Source organism: Patagioenas fasciata, chromosome 28, assembly GCF_037038585.1.
Source record: "Patagioenas fasciata isolate bPatFas1 chromosome 28, bPatFas1.hap1, whole genome shotgun sequence".
Classification (NCBI taxonomy): domain Eukaryota; kingdom Metazoa; phylum Chordata; class Aves; order Columbiformes; family Columbidae; genus Patagioenas; species Patagioenas fasciata.
Genome location: NC_092547.1, coordinates 6,059,954 through 6,082,617, shown reverse-complemented (window position 1 = coordinate 6,082,617; position 22,664 = coordinate 6,059,954). Strand labels below are relative to the sequence as shown.

At 72.8% G+C, this 22,664-nt stretch overlaps 2 protein-coding genes across 8 annotated transcripts; one reads left to right on the top strand and one right to left on the bottom strand.

Moving 5' to 3' along the window:
- Positions 1-7: 7 nt before the first annotated feature.
- Positions 8-7,472, top strand: SPRYD3 (SPRY domain containing 3). The gene is given in 12 exon segments (XM_065858983.2): positions 8-40; positions 42-187; positions 875-1,015; positions 1,084-1,159; positions 1,232-1,356; positions 1,956-2,091; positions 2,155-2,343; positions 5,224-5,373; positions 5,438-5,495; positions 6,183-6,302; positions 6,368-6,498; positions 6,935-7,472. Coding segments are annotated over 12 exon segments (1,425 nt in total). The 5' UTR covers positions 8-22; the 3' UTR covers positions 7,070-7,472.
- Positions 7,459-22,568, bottom strand: TNS2 (tensin 2). Of its 7 annotated transcripts, none has more exons than XM_071800033.1 (27): positions 22,488-22,568; positions 20,379-20,478; positions 20,087-20,124; positions 19,390-19,428; positions 19,205-19,264; positions 19,067-19,116; positions 17,968-18,139; positions 17,040-17,090; positions 16,847-16,969; positions 16,279-16,343; positions 16,132-16,215; positions 15,509-15,621; positions 15,346-15,406; positions 15,194-15,269; positions 14,304-14,433; positions 13,730-13,795; positions 13,537-13,653; positions 11,620-12,972; positions 10,957-11,379; positions 10,326-10,454; positions 9,906-9,998; positions 9,754-9,831; positions 9,488-9,565; positions 8,764-8,932; positions 8,080-8,148; positions 7,948-7,977; positions 7,459-7,846 (listed from the first exon to the last, which is right to left on the bottom strand). In XM_071800033.1, the coding sequence occupies exons 1-27, from the start codon at positions 22,539-22,541 to the stop codon at positions 7,702-7,704; spliced, it is 3,966 nt and encodes a 1,321-aa protein (XP_071656134.1). In that variant the 5' UTR covers positions 22,542-22,568; the 3' UTR covers positions 7,459-7,701. The 7 variants fall into 7 exon arrangements, 6 of the variants coding, with proteins under 6 accessions (XP_071656134.1, XP_071656136.1, XP_071656133.1 ...); XM_071800035.1 differs by lacking the exon at positions 22,488-22,568 and adding an exon at positions 21,718-21,944; XM_071800032.1 differs by lacking the exon at positions 22,488-22,568 and adding an exon at positions 21,303-21,624 and having other exon boundaries at positions 15,194-15,266.
- Positions 22,569-22,664: the final 96 nt, after the last annotated feature.

Below are 22,664 nucleotides of genomic sequence, written 5' to 3'. Positions count from 1 at the left end.
CCCGGCTCCCATCCGTGGTCATATGACCTGCTCACACCCTCCAGCGGGCTCCGCCCCCACTCTCTCCTCAGGTCTTCGATTGGCGTAATGCGCCGTCAATAGGAGCGCATCGAGTGGCGATTGGCCCAGCGGCGCGACGTGGGCGGGAGGAGGCGGTGTCGGAGGAGGAAGCGCCGGGTACCCGGATGTGAGTGCGGGTGGCGGGGCCGGAGCGGCCGGAGCGCGGAGCCCATGGCGGGGCGGGCGGGGCCGGTGAGGGGGGGCGGTGTGGGGGGGCGTTGGGGGGGATCCGGGATCGGGGCATCGGGGTGGGGCTGGGGGGTCTGGGTGCGAGGGCTCGATGTGGGGGGGCTGGTTGTGGGTGTATGGGGGGTGGCACATGAACGTGAGTGGGCTGAAGGTGGGGGGAGGCCGGGGGGGTAGGGGCGGCATGGGGGGGGGTGTGCGGGGGACCCGATTTGGGGCTCTGGGGGTTCCGGGTGTGGGGGAAGGGGGACCCGGTCGGGGGGTCCGGTCGGGGGGGTCTGGGCGTGGAGGTGCCCGGGGGCGGGGCCCGGGGTCGCGGAGCGGCGGGGGCGTTCCGGGGTCCCCGGGGTCGCGGAGCGGCGGGGGTGTGCGGGGTCCCCGGGGTCGCGGAGCGGCGGGGCCGTTCCGGTGTCCTCGGGGTCGCGGAGCGGCGGGGGTGTTCGGGGTCCCCGGGGTCGCGGAGCGGCGGGGGCGTGCGGGGTCCCCGGGGTCGCGGAGCGGCGGGGGCGTTCCGGGGTCCCCGGGGTCGCGGAGCGGCGGGGGTGTGCGGGGTCCCCGGGGTCGCGGAGCGGCGGGGGCGTGCGGGGTCCCCGGGGCCGTCCCGGGCGCTGAGTGGCGCGCCCCGCAGGCTCCCGCTCGCCATGGATGACCTGAACCTGCACTACCGGTTCCTCAACTGGCGCCGGCGCATCCGCGAGATCCGCGAGGTGCGCGCCGTGCGGTACCAGGAGCGCGCCAAGCACATCCTGGTGGACGGGGACACGCTCAGGTGCGTGCGGGGGTCCCGCCCGCGGGGCGGCGCCGTCCCCGGGTCACCGGCCCGTGCTCTCCCCGCAGTTACCACGGCAGCTCCGGCGAGGTCGGCTGCTACGTGGCGCCGCGCCCGCTCACCCGCGACAACAACTACTTCGAGGTGAGGCGCGGGGGTGCCCGCATGCGGGGGGCGGTGGCCCCGGCGCCGGCGGTGACGGCCGCGGGTCCCCAGGTGTCCATCGTGGACAGCGGCGTGCGCGGCACCATCGCCGTGGGGCTGGTGCCCCAGTACTACAGCCTGGACCACCAGCCCGGCTGGCTGCCCGACTCCGTGGCGTATCATGCGGATGACGGGAAGTGAGTGGGGGGGCACCGGGACACGGGGGGGCACCGGGACACGGGGGGGCACCGGGACACGGGGGAGTCAGCGGGACACGGGGGGTCACTGGGACACGGGGGGGGTCACTGGGACACGGGGGGGGTCACCAGGACACAGGGGGGTCACTGGGACACGGGGGGTCACTGGGACACGGGGGGTCACTGGGACAAGGTGGGGGGTCAGCAGGGCCTGGGGGTGCTGCTGGGATCCCTGGGAGCTGGGGGTCTGCCCAACCCCATGGGCGTGACAGGAGTGAGTGGGGGGGTCACTTGGGCGGGGGGGCTCATTGGGACATCGGGGGTCATGGGGTCTGAGGGGCTGCCTGGGCAATGCTGATGATGGGAAGTGAGGGGGTGGTCACTGGGATCTGGGGGGGCTGCCAGGACCTAGAGGGGCCACTGGGACCTGGTGGGGGGGCTGCCAGGATCCAGGGGGAGCCGTGAGGACCCAGGGGGGCTGCTGGGATCCAGGTGTTCACCAGGACCCAGGGACCCTCTGGGACCTGGGGGCCCTGTGGAGCGGGTCTGGGGGACACGGGGGCCCCGTGGAGCGTCCATGGCTGGCCCCCCCGCCCCAGGCTGTACAGCGGCCGCGCCAAGGGCCGGCAGTTCGGCACCAAGTGCCGCTCGGGCGACCGCATCGGCTGCGGCATCGAGCCGGGGTCCTTCGAGGTGCAGACGGCCCAGGTGTTCTTCACCAAGAACGGCAAGCGGGTGAGCGCCCGGCCCCCCCCCCGCGCCCCGGCCCCCGACCCCCCTGACCCCCTGCCCCCGCAGGTGGGCTCCACGGTGATGCCGCTGTCCCCCGAGGGGCTGTTCCCCGCCGTGGGGATGCACTCGCTGGGGGAGGAGGTCCGGCTGCACCTCCACGCCGAGCTGGGCACGGAGGACGAGGACACGGCCATGCTGGTGGACAGCCTGGAGGAGGAGTGGGGGCGGCTGCACGACGTGCGGCTCTGCGGCACCGTGAGTGGCACCCCCGGTCATGGGGGGCTCTGTGCGCCGTGAGTGGCACCCCCGGTCATGGGGGGCTCTGTGCGCCATGAGTGACACCCCCGGTCATGGGGGGCTCTGCGGCACCGTGAGTGGCACCCCCGGTCATGGGGGGCTCTGTGCGCCGTGAGTGGCACCCCCGGTCATGGGGGGCTCTGTGCACCATGAGTGACACCCCCGGTCATGGGGGGCTCTGTGCGCCGTGAGTGGCACCCCCGGTCATGGGGGGCTCTGCGGCACCGTGAGTGGCACCCCCGGTCATGGGGGGCTCTGTGCGCCATGAGTGACACCCCCGGTCATGGGGGGCTCTGTGCGCCATGAGTGACACCCCCGGTCATGGGGGGCTCTGTGCGCCGTGAGTGACACCCCCGGTCATGGGGGGCTCTGTGCGCCGTGAGTGACACCCCCGGTCATGGGGGGCTCTGTGCGCCGTGAGTGACACCCCCGGTCATGGGGGGCTCTGTGCGCCGTGAGTGACACCCCCGGTCATGGGGGGCTCTGTGCGCCGTGAGTGACACCCCCGGTCATGGGGGGCTCTGTGCGCCGTGAGTGACACCCCCGGTCATGGGGGGCTCTGTGCGCCGTGAGTGACACCCCCGGTCATGGGGGGCTCTGTGCGCCGTGAGTGACACCCCCGGTCATGGGGGGCTCTGTGCGCCGTGAGTGACACCCCCGGTCATGGGGGGCTCTGTGCGCCGTGAGTGACACCCCCGGTCATGGGGGGCTCTGTGCGCCGTGAGTGACACCCCCGGTCATGGGGGGCTCTGTGCGCCGTGAGTGGCACCCCCGGTCATGGGGGGCTCTGTGCGCCGTGAGTGGCACCCCCTGATGGGGGGGCTCTGTGCGCCGTGAGTGACACCCCCAGATTGAGGGGGCTCTGTGCGCCGTGAGTGGCACCCCCGGTCATGGGGGGCTCTGTGCGCCGTGAGTGGCACCCCCTGATCATGGGGGGCTCTGCGGCACCGTGAGTGACACCCCCACTTTTGGGGGGGCCTTCAGAGAGCGGTGCCCCTGTGCACGCAGCCCCAGGCGCTGGGGACACCCCCCCCGCCTCGCTGCCTGTTTTGGGGTCACCGCTGACCCCAAACTCGCTCTGATTTCCCCCATTAGGATCCCCCAACCCAGGCCCCCCCCGCGGGGGGGGCGTCCCCCCCCAAACGCCCCCCACCCGAACAGGAGCCCCAGAACCCAGCGGAGCAGGCCCCCCCTCCCTGCCCCACTCGGGGCCCCCGCGCTGTCGCAAGGCCGGGCTGCGCCGGGGGGGCTCGGCAGGGCCCCCCGCCCTTTGCAAAACCAGAACCGCAGCCCCGGCCCCCCCGCGGTTCAGGGTTTGCCGCTCGGCGCCGGGGGGCATTTTCCATCCCCCCCGCTCCGCCGCCCCCGCTGCTGCCGAACAATGCGGCGCTGGCCGGGGGGCGGAGCTGGGACCCCCCTCAAAGTCTGGGGGGTCGGGGCGCCTGGAGCCTCAGCCCGGGCTGCTGTGGGACCCCCTCTGTGCCTCAGTTTCCCCCCAGTTCTCGGGGGGGGGTATCCCAGGACCCCCCGTGTCCCCTCGTGCCATTTGTTCCCTGCTCCGCGTTCTCCGGCTGCTCCGTCCGCTGTGCCCCCCCGGCTTCAGTGGGTGCTGGGGGGGTCACCCCATGCGACCCCCGGCCCCCCCTTCCCGGCAGTTTTGGGGCAGAGCGGCTGTTGTGCGGCTCTCCGGGCGTTTCTGCCGCGGGGGGGCAGGAATGTGGGCCCAAGGCCTCGCTGGCGCAACCGCCCCCCCGCCCCCCCCGCTGCCCCCGCCCCCCCCCCCGCTGCCCCCGCTTCCCGGCACCGCGGCGGGGGGGCCTCTGTGGGGGGCAGGGAGCACGATGCGCCCCAGGTTTGGGACCCCCCAGGTTGGGACCCCCCATTTTGGGGCACCACCCTCCCAGTTTTAGGACACCCCCCTGCCCCCAGTTTAGGTTGTCACCCCCCCCAGATTTGTGATGTCCCTCCCAGTTTGGGATGCCGCACCCCCCCAGCTTTAGGACCCCCCCAAATTTGAGACCCCCCCCCGTGAACCCTGCACCCCCAGGGCTGGCTCTGTCCCTCCCCTGATTTCGGGGTGTCCCCCCAAGTTTGCGCTTCCCCCAGCTTTGGGCCGCCCCTCCCCTTAGTTCCCCCCCTCCCATTTTCATGTGCCCCCCCCAATATTCCCCCCCGGTTGTCACCACCCCCAGTTCAGCCTGAGCCCAGTGCCCTCCCTCCTGTCACGTCGGGGGGGGGGGGTTGGGAGCACAGGGGGGTTTGGGGAGCACGGGGGGGTTTGGGGAGCACAGGGGAGTTTGGGAGCTTGAGGGGGGTTTGGGGAGCTCGGGGAGGGGTTTGGGGAGCAACGGGGGGTTTTGGGGAGCTTGGGGGGGTTTGGGGAACACGGGGGGTTGGGGAGCACTGGGGGATTTTGGGGAGCACGAGGGGGGTTGGGGAGCTTGGGGATTTGGGGAGCTCGAGGGGGGTTTGGGGAGCACGTGGGGGGTTGGGGAGCACGGGGGGGGTTCGGGAGCACGGGGGGGGTTGGGGAGCACGGGGGGGGTTGGGGAGCACAGGGGGGTTTGGGGAGCTCAGGGGGGGTTTGGGGAGTACCGGGGGGTTTGGGGAGCACAAGGGGGGTTGGGGAGCACAGGGAGGGGTTTGGGGAGCACAGGGGGGTTTGGGGAGCTCAGGGGGGGTTTGGGGAGCACTGGGGGGGGTGGTTTGGAAAGCTCGGGGGGAGTTTGGGGAGCACAGGGAGGGGTTTGGGGAGCATGGGGGGTTTTGGGGAGCACGGGGGGAGTTTGAGGAGCACGGGGGGTCCTGTGCACCCCCCGGACCCCTGTTTCCCCCCAGCTGCTGGAGTACGTGGGCAAGGGGAAGAGCATCGTGGACGTGGGGCTGGCGCAGGCGCGGCGCCCGCTCAGCACCCGCAGCCACTACTTCGAGCTGGAGATCGTGGACCCGGGCGAGAAGTGCTACATCGCGCTGGGGCTGGCGCGCAAGGTGGGGCCGGGCCGGGGGGGCTGCGCCCGCCGCGCCCCCCGCTCACCGCCCCGCTCCCCCGCAGGATTACCCCAAGAACCGCCACCCGGGCTGGAGCCGGGGCTCCGTGGCCTATCACGCGGGTGAGCCCCCCAGTGCAGGGACACGTTCCCCCGGCCCAAGCTCTGGGACCCCCCTGGTATTTGACACCCAGGACCCTCCCCCGGCCTGGGACATCGGGGGGGTCTCAGCGCTGCTGTTATTGTGTCCCCCCCTTTCCCAGCCTCCCCAGTGTTCTGGGTCTACTGTGCTGACCCCCCCAAAAACACCGCACAGTCCACATGCTGATGCCTGGGCCCCCCCGTGATGCTGCCCCCCGCCATGATCCTGCCCCCCCTGTGATGCTGCCCCCCCACCCCGTGATGATGGCCCCCCCCATGATGCCCCACCCCATGATGCCCCCCCCCTTGATGCTGCCTGCCCCCATGATGCCACCCCCATGATGCTGCCCCCCCACCCCGAGATGATGGCCCCCCATGATGCCACCCCCATGATGCTGCCCCCCCACCCCGAGATGATGGCCCCCCATGATGCCCCCCCCATGATGCCCCCCCCGTGATGCTGCCCCCCTGCCCCCTGTGATGCTGCCCCCCGCCGTGATCCTGCCCCCCCACCCCAGGATGCTTTTACCCCCCGGATGCTGCCCCCCCATCCTTCATCCCCCTCCTCTCCCATCCGTGTGCAGGTTTGTCCCCCACGGGGGGGGAGCGGGGGGGGTGACGCCCAGCGCCGGGGGGGGGTCATGTGACATTCCTGCGTGTCCCCCCCAGATGACGGGAAGATCTTCCACGGCAGCGGGGTGGGGGACCCGTTCGGCCCCCGCTGCTACAAGGGGGACATCATGGGCTGCGGGATCATGTTCCCCCGGGACTACATCCTGGACAGCGAAGGTACGGGGGGGCCGGGGGCTCGCAGCCTGGGGGGGTCACGGAGCCCCCACGGTGTGGCCCCCCAGGTGACAGCGACGAGGCGCCGGAGGTGAGGGGCACGGTGCGGAACGTGCTGTACCTGCCCCGGGACGAGGACGAGGACGAGGAGGAGGAGGAGGAGGAGCCGGAGCCGGAGCACGAGGGCAGGAAGGTGCTGGTAAGACCCCCCCGCCGCGGGGGGGCGCGATTGAGCCCCCCACAGCCCCCCCAACGCCCCCGTATTCACGTCCCCTTTGGCCCCTCCTGGGCCGGCGCCGCCGCCCGCACCCCTCTATGGTTACGTTCTTGTTGGGGGGCGCCCTGGCTGCCCCCAGTGCCCCCGTGTCCATGCCCCCCAGTGCCCCCGTGTCCGTGCCCCCCAGTGCCCCCCAGTGCCCCCCAGTGCCCCCGTGTCCGTGCCCCCCAGTGCCCCCCAGTGCCCCCCAGTGCCCCCGTGTCCGTGCCTCCCAGTGCCCCCCAGTGCCCCCCAGTGCCCCGTGTCCGTGCCCCCCAGTGCCCCCCAGTGCCCCGTGTCCGTGCCCCCCAGTGCCCCCCAGTGCCCCCGTGTCCGTGCCCCCCAGTGCCCCCCAGTGCCCCGTGTCCGTGCCCCCCAGGTGTTCTTCACGCGCAACGGGAAGATCATCGGGAAGAAGGAGGCGCTGGTGCCCCCCGGGGGTTATTTCCCCACCGTGGGGATGCTGAGCAGCGGCGAGAAGGTCAAGGTCGACCTGCACCCCCTCAGCGGCTGAGCGGGGGCGCACGGGACCCCCCGTGCGCTTCACCCCCCCCGCAGTGGGGGCCCGACCCTGCCCCCCCCCACCCCACTGCCCCGTTCCGGGGGCTCACGGGGCGGGGGGGGCAATTCAGGGTCCACCCCACTGCCCCCCCAACCATCACATCACTGTCCCCCCCACTTGGTGAATGTAACCCCACCCCCACCCCCACCCCACCCCACCCCCGCCGGGCGGTGGCCCCCGGGCCGGCGCAGAAAGAAGGAGCCTGGGAGCCGGGGGTGGTTTCTCTGGTGGCATTTGCACATTTTTGGATGGGGGGGCACACCCCCCCGTACAGCTCCGTGCCCCCCATAATATATATATATATATATTAGAGACGTCTGCCTAAAGCTCATATAAATCCTTTCTTACACAAAAATAGACTTTGCTTTATTGGCGCCCCCCCCACCCAAAAAATAACTGGGGGGGCTTCTCTGCACCCCCTCCCCCCCCTTCTGTCCCCGCTCCCCACTGTCCCCCCTCCCCAGCCCTGGGTCGCCCTGGTCGCTGCCCCCCCTTTCTCTCTGCCCCGCGGTGCGGGGCCCGGGGGGGTCACTTGCGGTGGGGGGGCCCGGGGGGTCACTTGCGGTGGGGGGGGGCCCGGGGGGTCACTTGCGGTGGGTGCCCAGCAGGACCTTGGTGACGAAGGTGACGATGGCGCTGGCCGGCTGCTCGGGGTCCAGCTCCGCGAACAGGTGGCACGCGTTGCCGCCCCCCGGCCCCCCCGCCACTTTGGCCACGAAGCCGAAGATCCTGGGGGGGCACAGAGCTGGGGGGGGGGGCAGGGCTGTCCCCAACCCTGGGGGGGCAGCAGGGCCGTTCCCCCCCGCCTGGGTGTTGTCCCTGTCACTCACTTAGAGGTGGTGCCATCGGGGTTCGTCCACCTGCGGGGCGGGGGCTCGTTAACGAGGCGCTAATTAATTAGCCGGGCCCCACCCCAGTGTGTGTCCCGCCCCGTGTCCCCCCCGTGACCCCCCCGCTGTCACCTGCGCTCCTGGGGGTCCGTGCTGCAGAAGGTGACGCTGCTGACCGGGTAGTGACGGCGGAAGAACAGCCTGGGGGGGACACGGGCGGGGTCAGGGGCACCGGGGCTGATCTGGGCCCCCCCGGGGTGATGGCGCCTGAGGGTGACGCTGGGGTGGGGGTGGACACACTGGAGGGGGACGTGGGGCTCCCCCCCGGGGACCCAGGATGCTCCGGAGGTGTTTCGGGGGGGGGTGTTTGGGGGGTGTTTGGGGGTATTCCAGGGGGTGTTTGGGGGGTGTTTGGGGGTATTCCAGGGGGTGTTTGGGGGTGTTTGGGGGTATTCCAGGGGGTGTTTGGGGGTATTCCAGGGGGTGTTTGGGGGGTGTTTGGGGGTATTCCAGGGGGTGTTTGGGGGTGTTTGGGGGTATTCCAGGGGGTGTTTGGGGGTATTCCAGGGGGTGTTTGGGGGGTGTTTGGGGGTATTCCAGGGGGTGTTTGGGGGTATTCCAGGGGGTGTTTGGGGGTGTTTGGGGGTATTCCAGGGGGTGTTTGGGGGTATTCCAGGGGGTGTTTGGGGGTGTTTGGGGGTATTCCAGGGGGTGTTTGGGGGTGTTTGGGGGTATTCCAGGGGGTGTTTGGGGGTATTCCAGGGGGTGTTTGGGGGTGTTTGGGGGTATTCCAGGGGGTGTTTGGGGGGGGCTCACTTGCGCTGGCTGTCCGTGAGGGTGATGCCCTGGGCCGACACCTTGAAGTGGACGGTGCAGGGGGGCGGCCGGGGGAGCCCCCCCAGGGCGCTGCCCACGGCCTTGGCCACGGCCTGGGGCCCCGTCAGCGACTCCGTCTCCACCGAGCCCAGGAAGCGCACGCTGCAGGCTGGGGGGGCAGCGCTGGCACCGCGGGACCCCCAACGGGACCCCCCAGTGGGACCCAACGGGACCCCCCAGTGGGACCTCCCCAATGGGACCCAACGGGACCCCCCAATGGGACCCCCCCAACGGGACTCCCCAATGGGCCAACGGGACCCCCCAACGGGACACCCCCCCAACAGGACCCCCCCAGTGGGACCCAACGGGACCCCCCAACGGAACTCCCCAATGGGACCCAACGGGACCCCCCCAAAGGGACACCCCCAACGGGACCCCCCCACCCCTGTGACCCCGCACTGCGGGCACAGCCCCCGTCCCAAAGTCCGACACCCCCCCACCCCAGTGCTCCCAGTTCTCGTGTCCCCGTTGTCGGTGTCCAGCCCGGCGTCCCCAGCCCAGTGCTCCCAGTCCCAGCGTCCCCAGTAATGACACCCCCATCCCAGTGTCCCCAGTCCCAGTGCCCCCAGCGTCCCCAGTCCCGTCCCAGTGCCTCCAGTGCCCCCAGTCCCACCCCGGTGTCCCCAGTCCCGTCCCGGTGTCCCCGGTCCCCTCCCGCACCCACCGGCTCCCTGGCGCAGCAAATCGGCCGCCGTGCTCATGTTGGGGGGGCCGGGCCCCTCCAGAGTCTCCTCCAGGAGGTCTTAGGGGGGGACAGAGGCTGGGGCCACGGCCAGGACCCCCAGGCCCCCCGCGGTTTGGGGGGGGGATTTTGGGGGGGAGCAAACCGCGGGGTGCTGGGGTTGACAGGGAGGGGACACTGGGGTTTTTGGGAGGGGGACACTGGGGTTGACAGGGAGGGGACACTGGGGTTTTTGGGGGGTCACCCACCTTTGCTGGGGATGCGCAGGGCGCAGGGCAGCGAGATGGGGGTGATGGAGTGCTGCAGCACCAGCGCCGGCAGGCTGCCTGCGGGGGGGGCGTCAGGGACCGCGGACCCCCCAGACCCCAAACCCGCACCCCTGACCCCCGGCCCCCCTCACCGAAATGGGGCTCGTCCGGACACCCCTTGATCTTCACCCCCCGGGGTCCCGTCTCGATCAGGAAATGCCGGACCAGCTGCTCCTGGGGGTCCCCTGGGGGTGGGGGGGGGCAGGTCAGCACCCATGGGTGTCCCCCCCAACCCACCCCCCCATCCCCGGATGCCTGGGTTCACCCAGGGCTCTGCCTGGGGGGTCAATGGGTGTTCGGGGGAATCTATGGAGCACTGGGGGGCCATAGGGTTTGGGGGGGGTCAATGGGTGCTGGGGGGGTCTATGGGGTCATCTATGGGTGTCCAAGGGCATCCAGGGTTTGGGGTGCCAGGGGGTGATGCTGGTGCTGGGGGGGCCCTACCCTTGCAGGGGGACACGGGGTGCGGGGGGTCCCGAGGGTCCCCGTGGTGCGGGGCGCGGGGTCCGTACCGTTGTGGGGGGGCCGGCAGCGCGGGGGGGGCGCGGCCACCTTGAGCGCCAGCCCGTAGGCGCCGGGGAAGCTGCTGCTGAGCCGAACCAGGAACGCGCCGGGGGGGCGGCCCTTGAGCAGGGACACGGCTGCGGGCCCCCCCGCGTCACCCAGGGCTGGGGGGCACGTCCCGACCCCCCCGCGTCACCCAGGGCTGGGGGGGCACGTCCCGACCCCCCCGCGTCACCCAGGGCTGGGGGGGCACGCCCCGACCCCCCCGCGTCACCCAGGGCTTCGGGGCACGTCCCGACCCCCCCGCGTCACCCAGGGCTGGGGGGGCACGTCCCGACCCCCCCGCGTCAGCCAGGGGTGGGGGGGCACGTCCCGCCCCCCCCGCGTCACCCAGGGCTGGGGGGGCACGCCCCGACCCCCCCGCGTCACCCAGGGCTGGGGGGGCACGCCCCGACCCCCCCGCGTCACCCAGGGCTTCGGGGCACGTCCCGACCCCAACCCCCCCGCGTCAGCCAGGGGTGGGGGGGCACGTCCCGACCCCCCCGCGTCACCCAGGGCTGGGGGGCCACGTCCCGACCCCCCCAACCCCTCCCCCCGCGTCACCGGTGCGGGGGGGTCCCCACGTCCCGCCCCCCGTACCTTGGTCCCGGGACAGCCCGGGTTTGTACCAGAACTTGGACGTGTCTTGCACGAAAGTGACGCCCGTGGGCGCATCCGGCTCGGGGGGGCCCTGGCACGCGGGGGCGCCCCCGCCCGGGGAGCTGTGTGTTTGGGGGGGGGACGCGCGGTCTCGGGGACCCCCCGGGGCGGGGGGGTGGCGCTTCTCGGGCAGGGGGGGCTGCGGGGAGGGGGGGGCGCAGTAGGCGGTGGGGGGGGGGAAGGCGGGGGTGGGGGAGCCCGGCACCTCCCCCGCGCTCCCGTGGGCGCTGCTGGGGGGGGGCGGCTCGGCGGGGCCCCCCCGGAGGGTGCTGGGGGGGTCGGGGTCCCGGGGGGGCTGGTGCAGCGGGGGGGGCACCTCAGGGGTCCCGCGCCAGGGCCCCCCCTCGCCCGGGCTCCTGCGCTCTGCGGGGGGGGAACAGAATGAGACCCCAGTGAGCCCCCCCAGCCCTTTGCACCCCAGCACCAGCGCAGCCCCCCCATAGCCCCCAATACACCCCACCAGCCGCCTCACCCCCAATAAGCCCCCCCACCCCCTCTGCAGCCACGAGCCCCCCAGCACCCCCTTTGCCCCCCAGAAGCCCCCCAAGCACCCCTATGGCCACAGCCCCCGTGACCCCCCGCCCCCCGTGTCCCGGTCCTCACCGGGGGGGTCGGGCTGCCCGGGGATCCCGTAGCCCTCACGGGCCTCCAGCGCGGGGGGGTCGTAGCCCACGTTGCCGTAGGGGTCCCGGGGGGGTCCCCGTCCCCCCCCCGACCCGGCGCGGCCGCAGCGGGGACACGGGGGGGGCTCCAGCGCTTCGCCGGGGGCCGAGGGGCGGGGGGACCCCCCCCAGCGCTCACCCCCCCGCTCCAGGTGCACCCCACAAATCGGGGGGGGGCCCTGGCAGTCCGGGCAGGGGCAGGGGGGGGGCAGCTCCTCCAGCAGCAGGCAGCCCCCCCCCCGGCGCCCGTAGCCACACGGGGGGAGCCCCTCGGAGAGCGAGCGCTGCACCCCCCGCTTCTCGCCCCCCCCGGGCCCTCCCAGGCCGCCCTCGGCCCCATAGCGGGGGTGGCAGGAGCAGGGGGGGGCCAGGCTGGCCCGGCGGCAAAGCGGAGGGGCCGGGGGGCTGTGGGGTGCTGGGGGGCCATAGAGAGCTGTGGTCCTATGGGATGCTGGGGTCCCCTGGAATGTTGGGGTCCCGTGGGACATCAGGGACCCGTAGGATGTTGGGGTCCCGTGGGACATTGGGGTCCCATGGGATGTTGGGGACCCATAGGATGTTGGGGTCCCATGGGATATTTGGGACCCGTACGGTGTAGGGGTCCCATAGAATGTTGGGGACCCATGGGAAGCTGGAGACCCAAGGAATGTTGGGGACCCATAGGGTGTTGGGGACTCATGGGATGTTGGGGTTCCCTGGGGTATTGGGGTCCCATGGGATATTGGGGTCCCATAGGGTGTCAGGGACACATGGGATGTTGGGGACCCATAGGGTGCTGTGGTCCCATAGGATATTGGGGTCCCATGGGACGATGGAGACCCCTGGAATGTTGGGGACCCATGGGACGCTGTGGTCCCGTGGGATATCGGGGTCCCACGGGAAGTTGGGGACCCATGGGATGCTGGGGTCCCCTGGAATGTTGGGGTTCCGTGGGACGCTGGGGAGCCATGGGACGTTGGGGTGCCATAGGATGTGGGGGTGCCATAGGGTGCCGTGCTCCCGTGGGGTACGGGGGTGCTGCAGGGGGGGCTGCTGGGGTGCTCGTCCTCCAGAATCGGGGTCTCCCTGTCCCCGGGGGGCCCCTCCCGCACCCCGAACCCCCCCAGCAGCCGCTCCAGCTCCTGCCGCTCGGCGGCGGTGGGGGGGGGCGGCCGGCTCTGGGGGGTCCCGGGGCCGCCGTCCGGGGGGGTCGGGGGGTCGCTGTCCCACCCGGGGCTCCAGGGGCTGGGCGCCCGCTGCTTCTGCACCCGGGCGTAGGGGCTGCCGTCCAGCGGCCCCCGCGTGTGCGACAGATCTGCGGGGGGGGCAACGTGGGGACCAGCGCCCGCACCCCGGGGACCCCCAAACCCCCGGGACCCCCCACCCCCCCGGCACCCCCCAAACCCCCGGATCCCCCCAAAGCCCGGGGATCCACCCCCCGCACCCCGGGGATCCCCCCAAACCCCCGGGACCCCCCAAACCCCGGGGATCCACCCCCCGCACCCCGGGGATCCCCCCAAACCCCCGGGACCCCCCAAACCCCGGGGATCCACCCCCCGCACCCCGGGTATCTCTGCCCTCCCGTGACCCCCCCATACAACCCTGGTCACCCCCAAACACATGGACCCTGGGGACCCTCCCCAAGGAGCTGGGACCCCCCCAAAAATGGGGGTGGATGCACATAGTGCAGGGAGCTGGGAAAAGCAGGGGGGGGAACATGTGTGGCTGGGATGTGACCCCAAAATGGGGGGGGACACCTGTGTGACCATGGGGGGGACCCTGGGGATTGGGGGGGCCCTGGGAATGGGGCGACCCTCGTGCCACGGGGGGGCCCTGGGGACACGGGGACCCCCACCCCCCGCTCTGGGGACCCCCGTACCCTCCAGGCTGTCCTGGTGGTGCAGGTTGAACCCCTCGTACGAGTCCCAGCGCACGGCGGGGTCCCCGACGCTCAGGTCGACGGTGACACTGGGGGGGCTGCGCAGGGACTCCCACCCTGGGGGGGCACGGGGTGGGTGAGCGGCGGGGGGGCCGGGGGCCCGGGGGGGCCCAGGGGCTCCCACCCCCCAAACCTTTGATCTTCTCGGGGCCGGAGGAGAAGATGAACTCGACCGTGGCGTCCGGGGGGAAGCGCTCGTCTGGGGGCACGCGGGGGTTGGGGGCGCAGCACAGCGCCCCCCTTCCCTGCACCCCGAACCCCATTCCCTGCACCCCGAACCCCCATTCCCTGCACCCCGAACCCCATTCCCTGCACCCCAAACCCCCATTCCCTGCACCCCGAACCCCATTCCCCGCACCCCGAACCCCATTCCCTGCACCCCCTGTACCCCTATTCCCTGCACCCCGAACCCCCATTCCCTGCACCCTGAACCCCATTCCCTGCACCCCAAACCCCCATTCCCTGCACCCCCCTGTACCCCAAACCCCCATTCCCTGCACCCCTGAACCCCCATTCCCTGCACCCCCGAACCCCATTCCCTGCGCCCCAAACCCCATGACCCCCATACCCACAGCCGTGCACCCTCCCGCTCACCGCAGGGCTCCTGCGGCCCCCTGGGCGCCCTGTGCCCCCCCCGGCCCCCCGGCCCCCCCAGACCACCCGGCCCCCCCCCAGCCCCCCGGCCCCCCCCGAGCCCCCGGCCCCACCCCCGCAGGCGCCGTCCAGCTCGTCCTTGCGCAGGCGCAGCCGCGCCCCCTGCAGGGTGCAGGTGTGGAACTGCGCGCGGAACACCGCGTGCCGCCCCGCGCCGCGCGCGCGCCGGTGGTAGCACTTCACCTGGGGGGGGCGCACGCGTGAGCGGGACCGCGCGTGGGCACGCGGGGGGGGGGGCGGGGCGAGCACACGCGTGTGCGAGGCGGGGGATGAGCACGCGGACCGGCCCCACGAGGCGCGTGTGCGGGCAGCACCCCCCGCTGCGCGTGGACCCCTGCACCCAGCGCCTTTGCATGCAACCCCTTGCACGCTCACCCCTTGCACACTCACCCTTTGCACGCTCACCCCTTGCACACACCCCTTGTGCACACACCCCTTGCACACACAGTCGGTGCAACCCATGCGCGCACAACCCCACACACACACACTTGCACCATTTGCACACGCATCCCTTGCACTTGCACCCTTTGCACACTCACCCCTTGCACACACAGTCGGTGCAACATTAGCACACACGCACCCCTTGCACTTCCACACCTCGCACCATTTGCACACGCACCCCTTGCACACGCGTCCTTTGCACGTGCACTCGTTGCACACACTCCATACAACCCCTGCATGCACACCCTTCACACACACACACACTGCTCGCACCATTTGCACAACCCCCTTGCACCATTGGCACCCCCCCCTTGCACCATTGGCACCCCCCCCTTGCACCATTTGCACATCCCCCTTGCACCATTCGCACCCCTCCCCCTTGCACCATTTGCACCATTCGCACACCCCCCCCCCTTGCACCATTGGCACCCCCTTGCACACGCCCCCCGGCCCCCGCTTGCACCATTGGCCCCCCCCTTGCACACGCCCCCGGCCCCCTCACCATCACGTCCCCCTTGAGCAGCAGCGCGGGCTCCAGGTTGACGCAGAGGCTCTGGGGGCCGGGGCCGGAGATGCTGCTGGGGGGGGGGGTGAGGACCGGGGGGGTCCTGGGACCCCCCCCGGGCACAGGGACGGGGAGGGGGGGACACTCACTAGACCCCCGAGGTGTAGACGAGCTGCAGGGACTGGTAGATCTTCAGGAAGGGCTGGAAGCCTGAGAAAGGGGGGGTCAGATTTGGGGGGGTGGGGGGGTGTCAGATTTGGGGGGGTCAGATTCGGGGTGTCCCACCGGGAAGGGGTCCCGGCCCCCGCTGACCGTGTCCGGGCTCGAAGCGGCGCAGCGCGGGCAGCAGCACGTGGTGCAGGAACAGGGGGCTGCTGTTCATGCGGATGCTCCCCGAGAGCAGCCCCCCGAAATAGGCGATGTACCTGCGGGGGGGTCAGCGCCGCACCCCCGAACCCCGAACAGCCCCCTGGAGCCCCCAAACACCCCCCGGGCCCCCCTGAGCCCCAAACACCCCCCTGGGCCTCCCTGAACCTCCCTGAACCCCCCAAACACCCCCCTGGACCCTCCAAACGCCCCCAAACCCCCCTGACCCCCAAGAACAGCCCCCGAATAGGTGACGTACCTGCGGGGGGGTCAGTACTGGCACCCCCAGCACCCACTGAGCCCCCCAAAATAGGTGATGTACCTACACGGGGGGGCAGCACCCACCCCCCAGCACCCCCTGTCCCCCAACAGCACCAGCACCCCAATGCAGGCGGGGAGCTGGGGACCTGCCCCCATTGTCCATCAGCCCCCCAGGCCCCATGACCCCCCACACCTCCCCAGGCCCCCATGCCCCCCGATGTCCCCCCGGCCCCCCCATGCCCCCCCATGTCCCCCCAGCCCCCCATGCCCCCCCATTTTCCCCCATTCCCCCCATGCCGCGGCCCCACCTGCGCTGGGACGGCTGCAGCGCCGCCGCCACCTTCTCCTCGAAGAATTTCCTCATCATCAGGGTCCCCAGGGCCTGGTCAGCACTGGGGGGGTGTCAGAGACCCCCCTGACACCCCCACACCCCCGAGGCCCCCAGCCCCCCGTACCTGGCGGACACCTTGCTGTAGTGCATGTACGCGGCCACGACGACGCCCGTCTTGCCTTTACTGCCCTGGGGGATGCGGGGGTGTCAGGGACCCCGACAACCTGGGGCGGCCTCTGAGCCCCCAGTACCTCCCAGTGCCCCCAGTATCCCCATGGCCCCCCCAGTTCCCCAACACTCCTGCCCTTGAGCACCCCCATGGCCCCCCAGTTCCCTATAGCCCCCCATGGCCCCTCAGTTCCCCATAGAGCTCCCCATGTCCCCCCATAGTGCCCTGAGCCCCCTAGAGCGCCCCATAGCCCCATATTCCCCCTATGCACCCTATGGCAGCTCATAGGGCCCTCAGCCCCCCACGGCCCCCCCAGATGCCCACAGCCTCCCATAGCCCCCCTCAGCCCCCTAAAGCCTCCCCAATGGCCCCAGAGCCCCCCATGGCCCCCCATGACCCCCATAGCTCCCCAGCCCCCTATAGCTCCTCCATGTCCCCATAGCTCCCCATATCTCCCCAGCCCCCTATAGCTCCTCCATGTCCCCATAGCTCCCCATGGCCCCCCAGCCCCCTGTGCCCCCACCTTGCAGTGCAGCACGGCCACATGCTGGGGGTGGGCGCGCAGCCAGGCCTCCAGCGCCTTGCAGATGGAGCACAGCATGTCCAGGGGGGGCGCGTGCAGGTCTGGCCACCCGAAATCCTGCACCTGGGGGGCACCGTCAGCGCCACGGCCCCCCCGGAGCCCCAGCCCCCCGGGACCCCCAACCGCCCCTCACCTTGGGGTGCAGGCGGGTGATGTCCCGGCGCTTCTCAGAGAGGTTGAACAGCTGGGGGCGACGAGGGGTCGGGGGGCTGAGTGACCCATGAACCTGGCACTTGTCCCCCCGACCCCACTGCCCTGTCCCCACGGACCCCACTGCCCTGTCCCCACCGTGTCCCCATGGACCCCACTGCCCTGTCCCCACCGTGTCCCCATGGACCCCACTGCCCTGTCCCCATGATGTCCTCACGGACCCCACTGCCCTGTCCCCATCCTGCCCTTGGGGACCCCACTGTCCTGTCCCCACCGTGTCCCCATGGACCCCACTGCCCTGTCCCCACCGTGTCCCCATGGACCCCACTGCCCTGTCCCCATGATGTCCTCACGGACCCCACTGCCCTGTCCCCATGAACCAGGGTCTTGTCCCCACCATGTCCCCATGGACCCTGATGTCCCATCCCCATCCTTCCCTTGGGGACCCCACTGTCCTGTCCACAAGAACCAGCCTCTTGTCCCCATCACGTCCCCAGGGACCAGCATCTTGTCCCCACGCTGCCACCACAGGCGGCAGCATCCTCAGCCCATCCTGCCCCCCCAGGCTCCTGTCTCCCTCTGCCCCGGTGTCCCCGGTGTCCCTGGTATCCCCTCAGTGACCCCTGTGTCCCTGCTGTCCCCGGTATCCCCATGGTGTCCCCGCTGTCCCTTGTGTCCCTGGTGTCCCCCCACAGTGTCCCCGCTGTCCCCAGTGTCCGCTGTCCCCAGTGTCCCGCTGTTCCCCCAGTGTCCCCACGGTCTCCCCCTGTCCCCGGTATCCCCATGGTGTCCCCGCTGTCCCTGGTGTCCCCCCACAGTGTCCCCGCTGTCTCCAGTGTCCCCACTGTCCCGCTGTCCCCTTGGTGTCCCCACGGTCTCCCGCTGTCCCCACGGCGTCCCCGCTGTCCCACCATGTAGCGGTCGCGGTGCCGGGACGCCAGCATGTGCGCCACGTCGCGCAGGTGCCCGCGGTAGCGCGGCTCGTCCAGCGCGGCCGGGAAGCGCAGGCTCAGGATCCGCTCGGTCACGTAGGTCAGGTCGCACTCGAACCGCCGCTCCAGCACCTGCTCCAGGCTGCAGCTCCTGCGGGGGCGCGGGCTCAGCCCGGGCCGTGCCCCGGGACAGCGCCCCCCCCGGGGACGGCATCAGCCCCCCGGGGACGGCATCACCCACCCGGGGACGGCATCACCGCCCCCCGGGGACGGCATCACCCCCCCGGGGACGGCATCACCCCCCCGGGGACGGCATCACCGCCCCCCGGGGACGGCATCACCCCCACCCGGGGACGGCATCACCCACCCGGGGACGGCATCACCCCCACCCGGGGACGGCATCAGCCCCCCGGGGACGGCATCACCCCCCCGGGGACGGCATCACCGCCCCCCGGGGACGGCATCACCCCCACCCGGGGACGGCATCACCGCCCCCCGGGGACAGCGCCCCCCCGGGGACGGCATCACCCCCACCCGGGGACAGCATCACCCCCACCCGGGGACGGCATCACCCCCACCCGGGGACGGCATCACCCACCCGGGGACGGCATCACCCCCACCCGGGGACGGCATCACCCCCCCGGGGACGACATCACCGCCCCCCGGGGACAGCATCACCCCCCCGGGGACGGCATCACCCCCACCCGGGGACAGCATCACCCCCCCGGGGACGGCATCACCCCCACCCGGGGACGGCATCACCCACCCGGGGACGGCATCACCCCCACCCGGGGACGGCACCCGCTGGAGCATCCCTTGCACCCCCCTTGCAAACCTGGTCTCCCCCCCCAGCACCCCAAACGCCCCGGTCTCCCCCACCCCATAAGCCCCTGAGCTCCCCCCCCGGCATCCCATGACCCCCAGGCTCGCTCCCCCATATCGCCCTGACCCCCCCCCCAGCACCCCAAAACCCCGACATCCCCCCCAAGAGCTCCACGACCCTCTTGTTCCCCCATAGCCCCCCCAACCCCTTAATTCCCCCCCAGCCCCCCCAATTTCCCCCCAGGCCCCCCCGTACCTGGGCAGCGTGTTCCGCTGCCGGGGGCTGTTGAGGGACTTGGTGGAGCCCTGGGGGGGACAGGGGGGTCACGGGGGGTCACGGGGGACAGGGGGGTCCCGGGGGGGTCCCGGGGGACAGGGGGACACGGCCACTGACCAGGTGCTCGCTGCGGCGCGCGGGGGGGGCCGTGTTCCTCCTCTGGGGGGGCAGAGCGCGCTGTGGGCGGGGGGGCGGGCACGCAGCTCGGCCTCAGTTTCCCCGTTCCCGCCCGCAGCCGGGGGGGGAACACACGGGGTGGGGGGGGAAGGGGGGGTACACGGGGGGCTCCCCCCAGCACTCACCAGCTCGGGGGGGGGCAGCGCTTGGCACGGGGACGTCACCTGTGCGGAGCGGGGGGGGTCACCCAGCGCCTGGGAGGGACCCCCGGCGGGGCCCCCCCTCCCGCCCCCCGTGTTGATCCTGGGCCGGTTCCCGGCCGGGACAGAGGCCCCGATTGAGGCGGCCGGGGCGGGGGGGGCGCGGTAAATATAGCGCAGGGCACAGGGCGCCTTTCATCGCTGCTGCCTCAGTTTCCCCAAACCAGAGACACGCCCCCCCCGCCCCCCCCATCCCCGCTCCCCCCCCGGGGGAAACTGGGGCACGGGCTGGGGTTAAACCGGGGGAACCCAGGCGTCCGGGCCCCGCCGGTGCTGGGGGGCGGGAGCGCGGACCCCCAGGGCTGCTCCCGGTGGGGGCCGGGGGTGGGGGGGCGCTGCTCGGTCCCGGCCCAGCCCCGCGGGCACCGGCCCCTTGTGCCCCCCGTGTCCGCCCGTCCGCCCCGCGGTTTGTCCAGAGCGGCCCCGGGCCGCCCGCCAAGCCCGGCGTTGCACAACGGGGGGGCCCTGGGGGGAGGACGCGGGCGGTGTGACCCCCCCGACCCGGAGATCCTGCTGGGGGGACACGGGGGCCGCGTGTGACCCACCCGACCCCGGGACCCGCAGGGGACGGTGGGGGGGGCACTGTCACCCCCGGGGACACCAACCGCCCCCCGCCCCCTACCTTGGTCTCGCATTTCTTGTGGCTGGTGACCTTGCACACTGCGGGGGGGCGCAAAAGGGACATCAGGACCCCCCAGGATGAACCGGTCCAGGCCACCAACACCCCCAGTGCTCCCAGTGACCTCCCAGGGCCCCCAGCACCGTCCCGCCCCGCACCCCCCCCAGTGTCCTCCCAGCGTCCCCCCCCAGTGCCCCCTTCCCACCATCCCCCCCCGTGGGGTTGTGGATCCCAGAGGGTCCCGGGGGGTCCCAGGGAGGTTCGGGGGGGTCCCAGGGGGGCCCGGGGGGGTCACCTCTGCAGACGAGGCCCTGGGGACCGAGGGGCTCCCGGCAGGCGGCACAGGCCCCCCCCCGCCGGAACGTCTTCTCCCGGAAGCTGTGGGGTGCGGGGGGCTGCGGGGGACACGGCGCTGGGCACGGGCAGGGGGCGCAGGGACCCCCGTGTCCCCCCACCCCGCGTGGGGGCTCAGGGACACACGACACGTGTCACCCCATAGGTGCAGGGACACACACGTCACCCATGTGCGCAGGGACACACGGACACAGATCACCCCACGCACGCAGGGACACGCGGACACGCTGTCCCTGCCCCACACGCCCCCTCCGCGCCCCACGGAGGGAAACTGAGGCACAGCCGCCCCACGGGAGGGGCAGAGCCGTGGGAACCGGCAGCGTGTGCCGCGTGTCCCAGGTCCCCGTGTCCCCCCCCGCGTGTCCTGGCCCCCGGCCGGGGACACCGTGTCCCGCAGGAAGCGGGGCCGGGACCAGCCCAGGAAACGGGGCCCCGGGGGGGTGGGAGCTGCTCGACCCCCCCGGGACAGCCCCGCCAGTTCCCACGGGCGAGGGGGGCGTGGGAGAGGGGGGAGAGCGGGAAAAACGGGGGGGACAGCGTGGGAAAAGAGGGAGAGTGGGGAAAATGGGGGGGGGGCCGTGGGAAAAGAGGAGGGGGGGCGTGGGAGAGTGGGAGGGACAGCGGGGGGGGGGCGTGGGAAAGCGGCTGGGGGGGCTGCAGCACCGCGACCCCCCAACCCCAACCCCTCGCTCTGAGGCCCCAACAACGCGCGTCACGCGTGGGGAGGGGGCGGCTGGGGGGGGACACAAAACCAGGGGTGACACCTGTGGGCGGGGTCCCGCCGCAATGCTCCCCCCGCCTCTGCCCTCCCCGGGGGTCCCCACCCCACGCGGGACTCCCCACGGGTGACCCTCCCCCGCTCTACCGTGTCGGTGCGATCGCGGCGACCGAGCGCCCGCAGCAGCGTCCCCACCGCGCCCGGGGGCTTCATGGCGGGGGTCCGGGGGGGACCCGGGGGGAGCCCTGGGGGTCCCGGGGGGCTTCGGAGGGGTCCGGAGGAGCTCGGGGGGTCCGGGAGCGGCTCCGGACCGACGGGCGGCCCGAGGATGGGCCGGACCCGCCCCGGCTTCCGCGCACACAAGAGCCGCTTCCCGTGCCCGGAGAGCCGGGGGGGACACGGGGGGGACCCGGGGGGACACACGGGGGGACACACGGGGGGGCAGCGACACCGGGGCAGCCGCCTGACGTCGGGCCCAGTGGTGACACGGGCGGCGCCGCTGCCTCCGTGTGCCCCGGGGAACCCCCAAAAGTAACGCCCCCCCCAGACTCCCTTCTCGTACCTTCATGGCGCCGGGACCCCCCCGGCGCTGCCGGTCCCGGTGTTCGCGGCCGGAGCGGCGGAGCCGCTGCCCCCCCCGGTGCCACCTCCTCTTCCTCCTCCGCCCCCGCCCCCCGGCCCGTTAACCCCTGCGGGGCGGCGGGGGCGCCGGGGCACGGGGGGCGATGGGGGTGCTACGGGGACCGTGTGGGTGCAGGGAAGGGAACCGGGGTGCAGGGACGCAGTTTGGGGTCGGGGACAGAAATCGGGGTGCAGGGAGGGGGTTCGGGGTGCAGGGACGGGGTTGGGGGCACAGGGACGGGGTTCGGGGAGCAAGGATGTGGTTGGGGGCACAGGGACGGGGTTCGGGGTGCGGGGACGGGGTTGGGGGCACAGGGACGGGGTTCGGGGTGCGGGGACGGGGTTGGGGGCACAGGGACGGGGTTCGGGGTGCGGGGATGGGGTTGGGGGCACAGGGACGGGGTTCGGGGTGCAGAAGCGGCCCCGCGGGGGGGTCCGGCCCCGCCGCCGCTCTCGGGGTCCCCCGGGGTGTCCCCGTCCCGGCCGGGGGGGGGCGGCGGCCGCGGGTCTTCCTGGTTCCAGCAGCTCGGCCCCCCCGACCCGACCCCCCCAGCGCCGCCCGAAACGCCCTTAGCGGGGTCCAACCCCCCGGGCCGAGCCCCCCCGGCAAGGGCTGAACCAGCCCCCCCCGCCCCCACCACCGCAGCCCCCCAGGGCAGGGGGCACCCCAGGGCACGGCCCCCCCGGAACGAGCGCCCCCGCGGGACGGACCTTGGCGGCTGCGGGGGGGCCCGGGCAGCAGCCCCGCCCGCCCCCCCGGCCCATGCGCCGCCCGTTCCGCGCGTTCCGCGTTCCGTGTCTTGTTTGCCCCTGAAGATCTTGGAAACGGCCACAAAAAACCCCCCCCTGAACCACCCCCCCCGCTCCCCCCCCGCTCCGGGACCCGCG

Bases quoted from the DNA above. Each gene is read 5' to 3' on its own strand.
- TNS2 (XM_071800031.1), bottom strand. From the start codon at position 21,368: ATGAAGCCCCCGGGCGCGGTGGGGACGCTGCTGCGGGCGCTCGGTCGC. The intron at 16,970-17,039 runs GTGAGGGGCGGT...GGTGCCCCCCAG, and splicing joins TCACCCGCCTGCACCCCAAG to GTGCAGGATTTCGGGTGGCC. The intron at 9,832-9,905 runs GTGAGGGGGGCC...CCCCCCCCGCAG, and splicing joins TCCGGACGAGCCCCATTTCG to GCAGCCTGCCGGCGCTGGTG.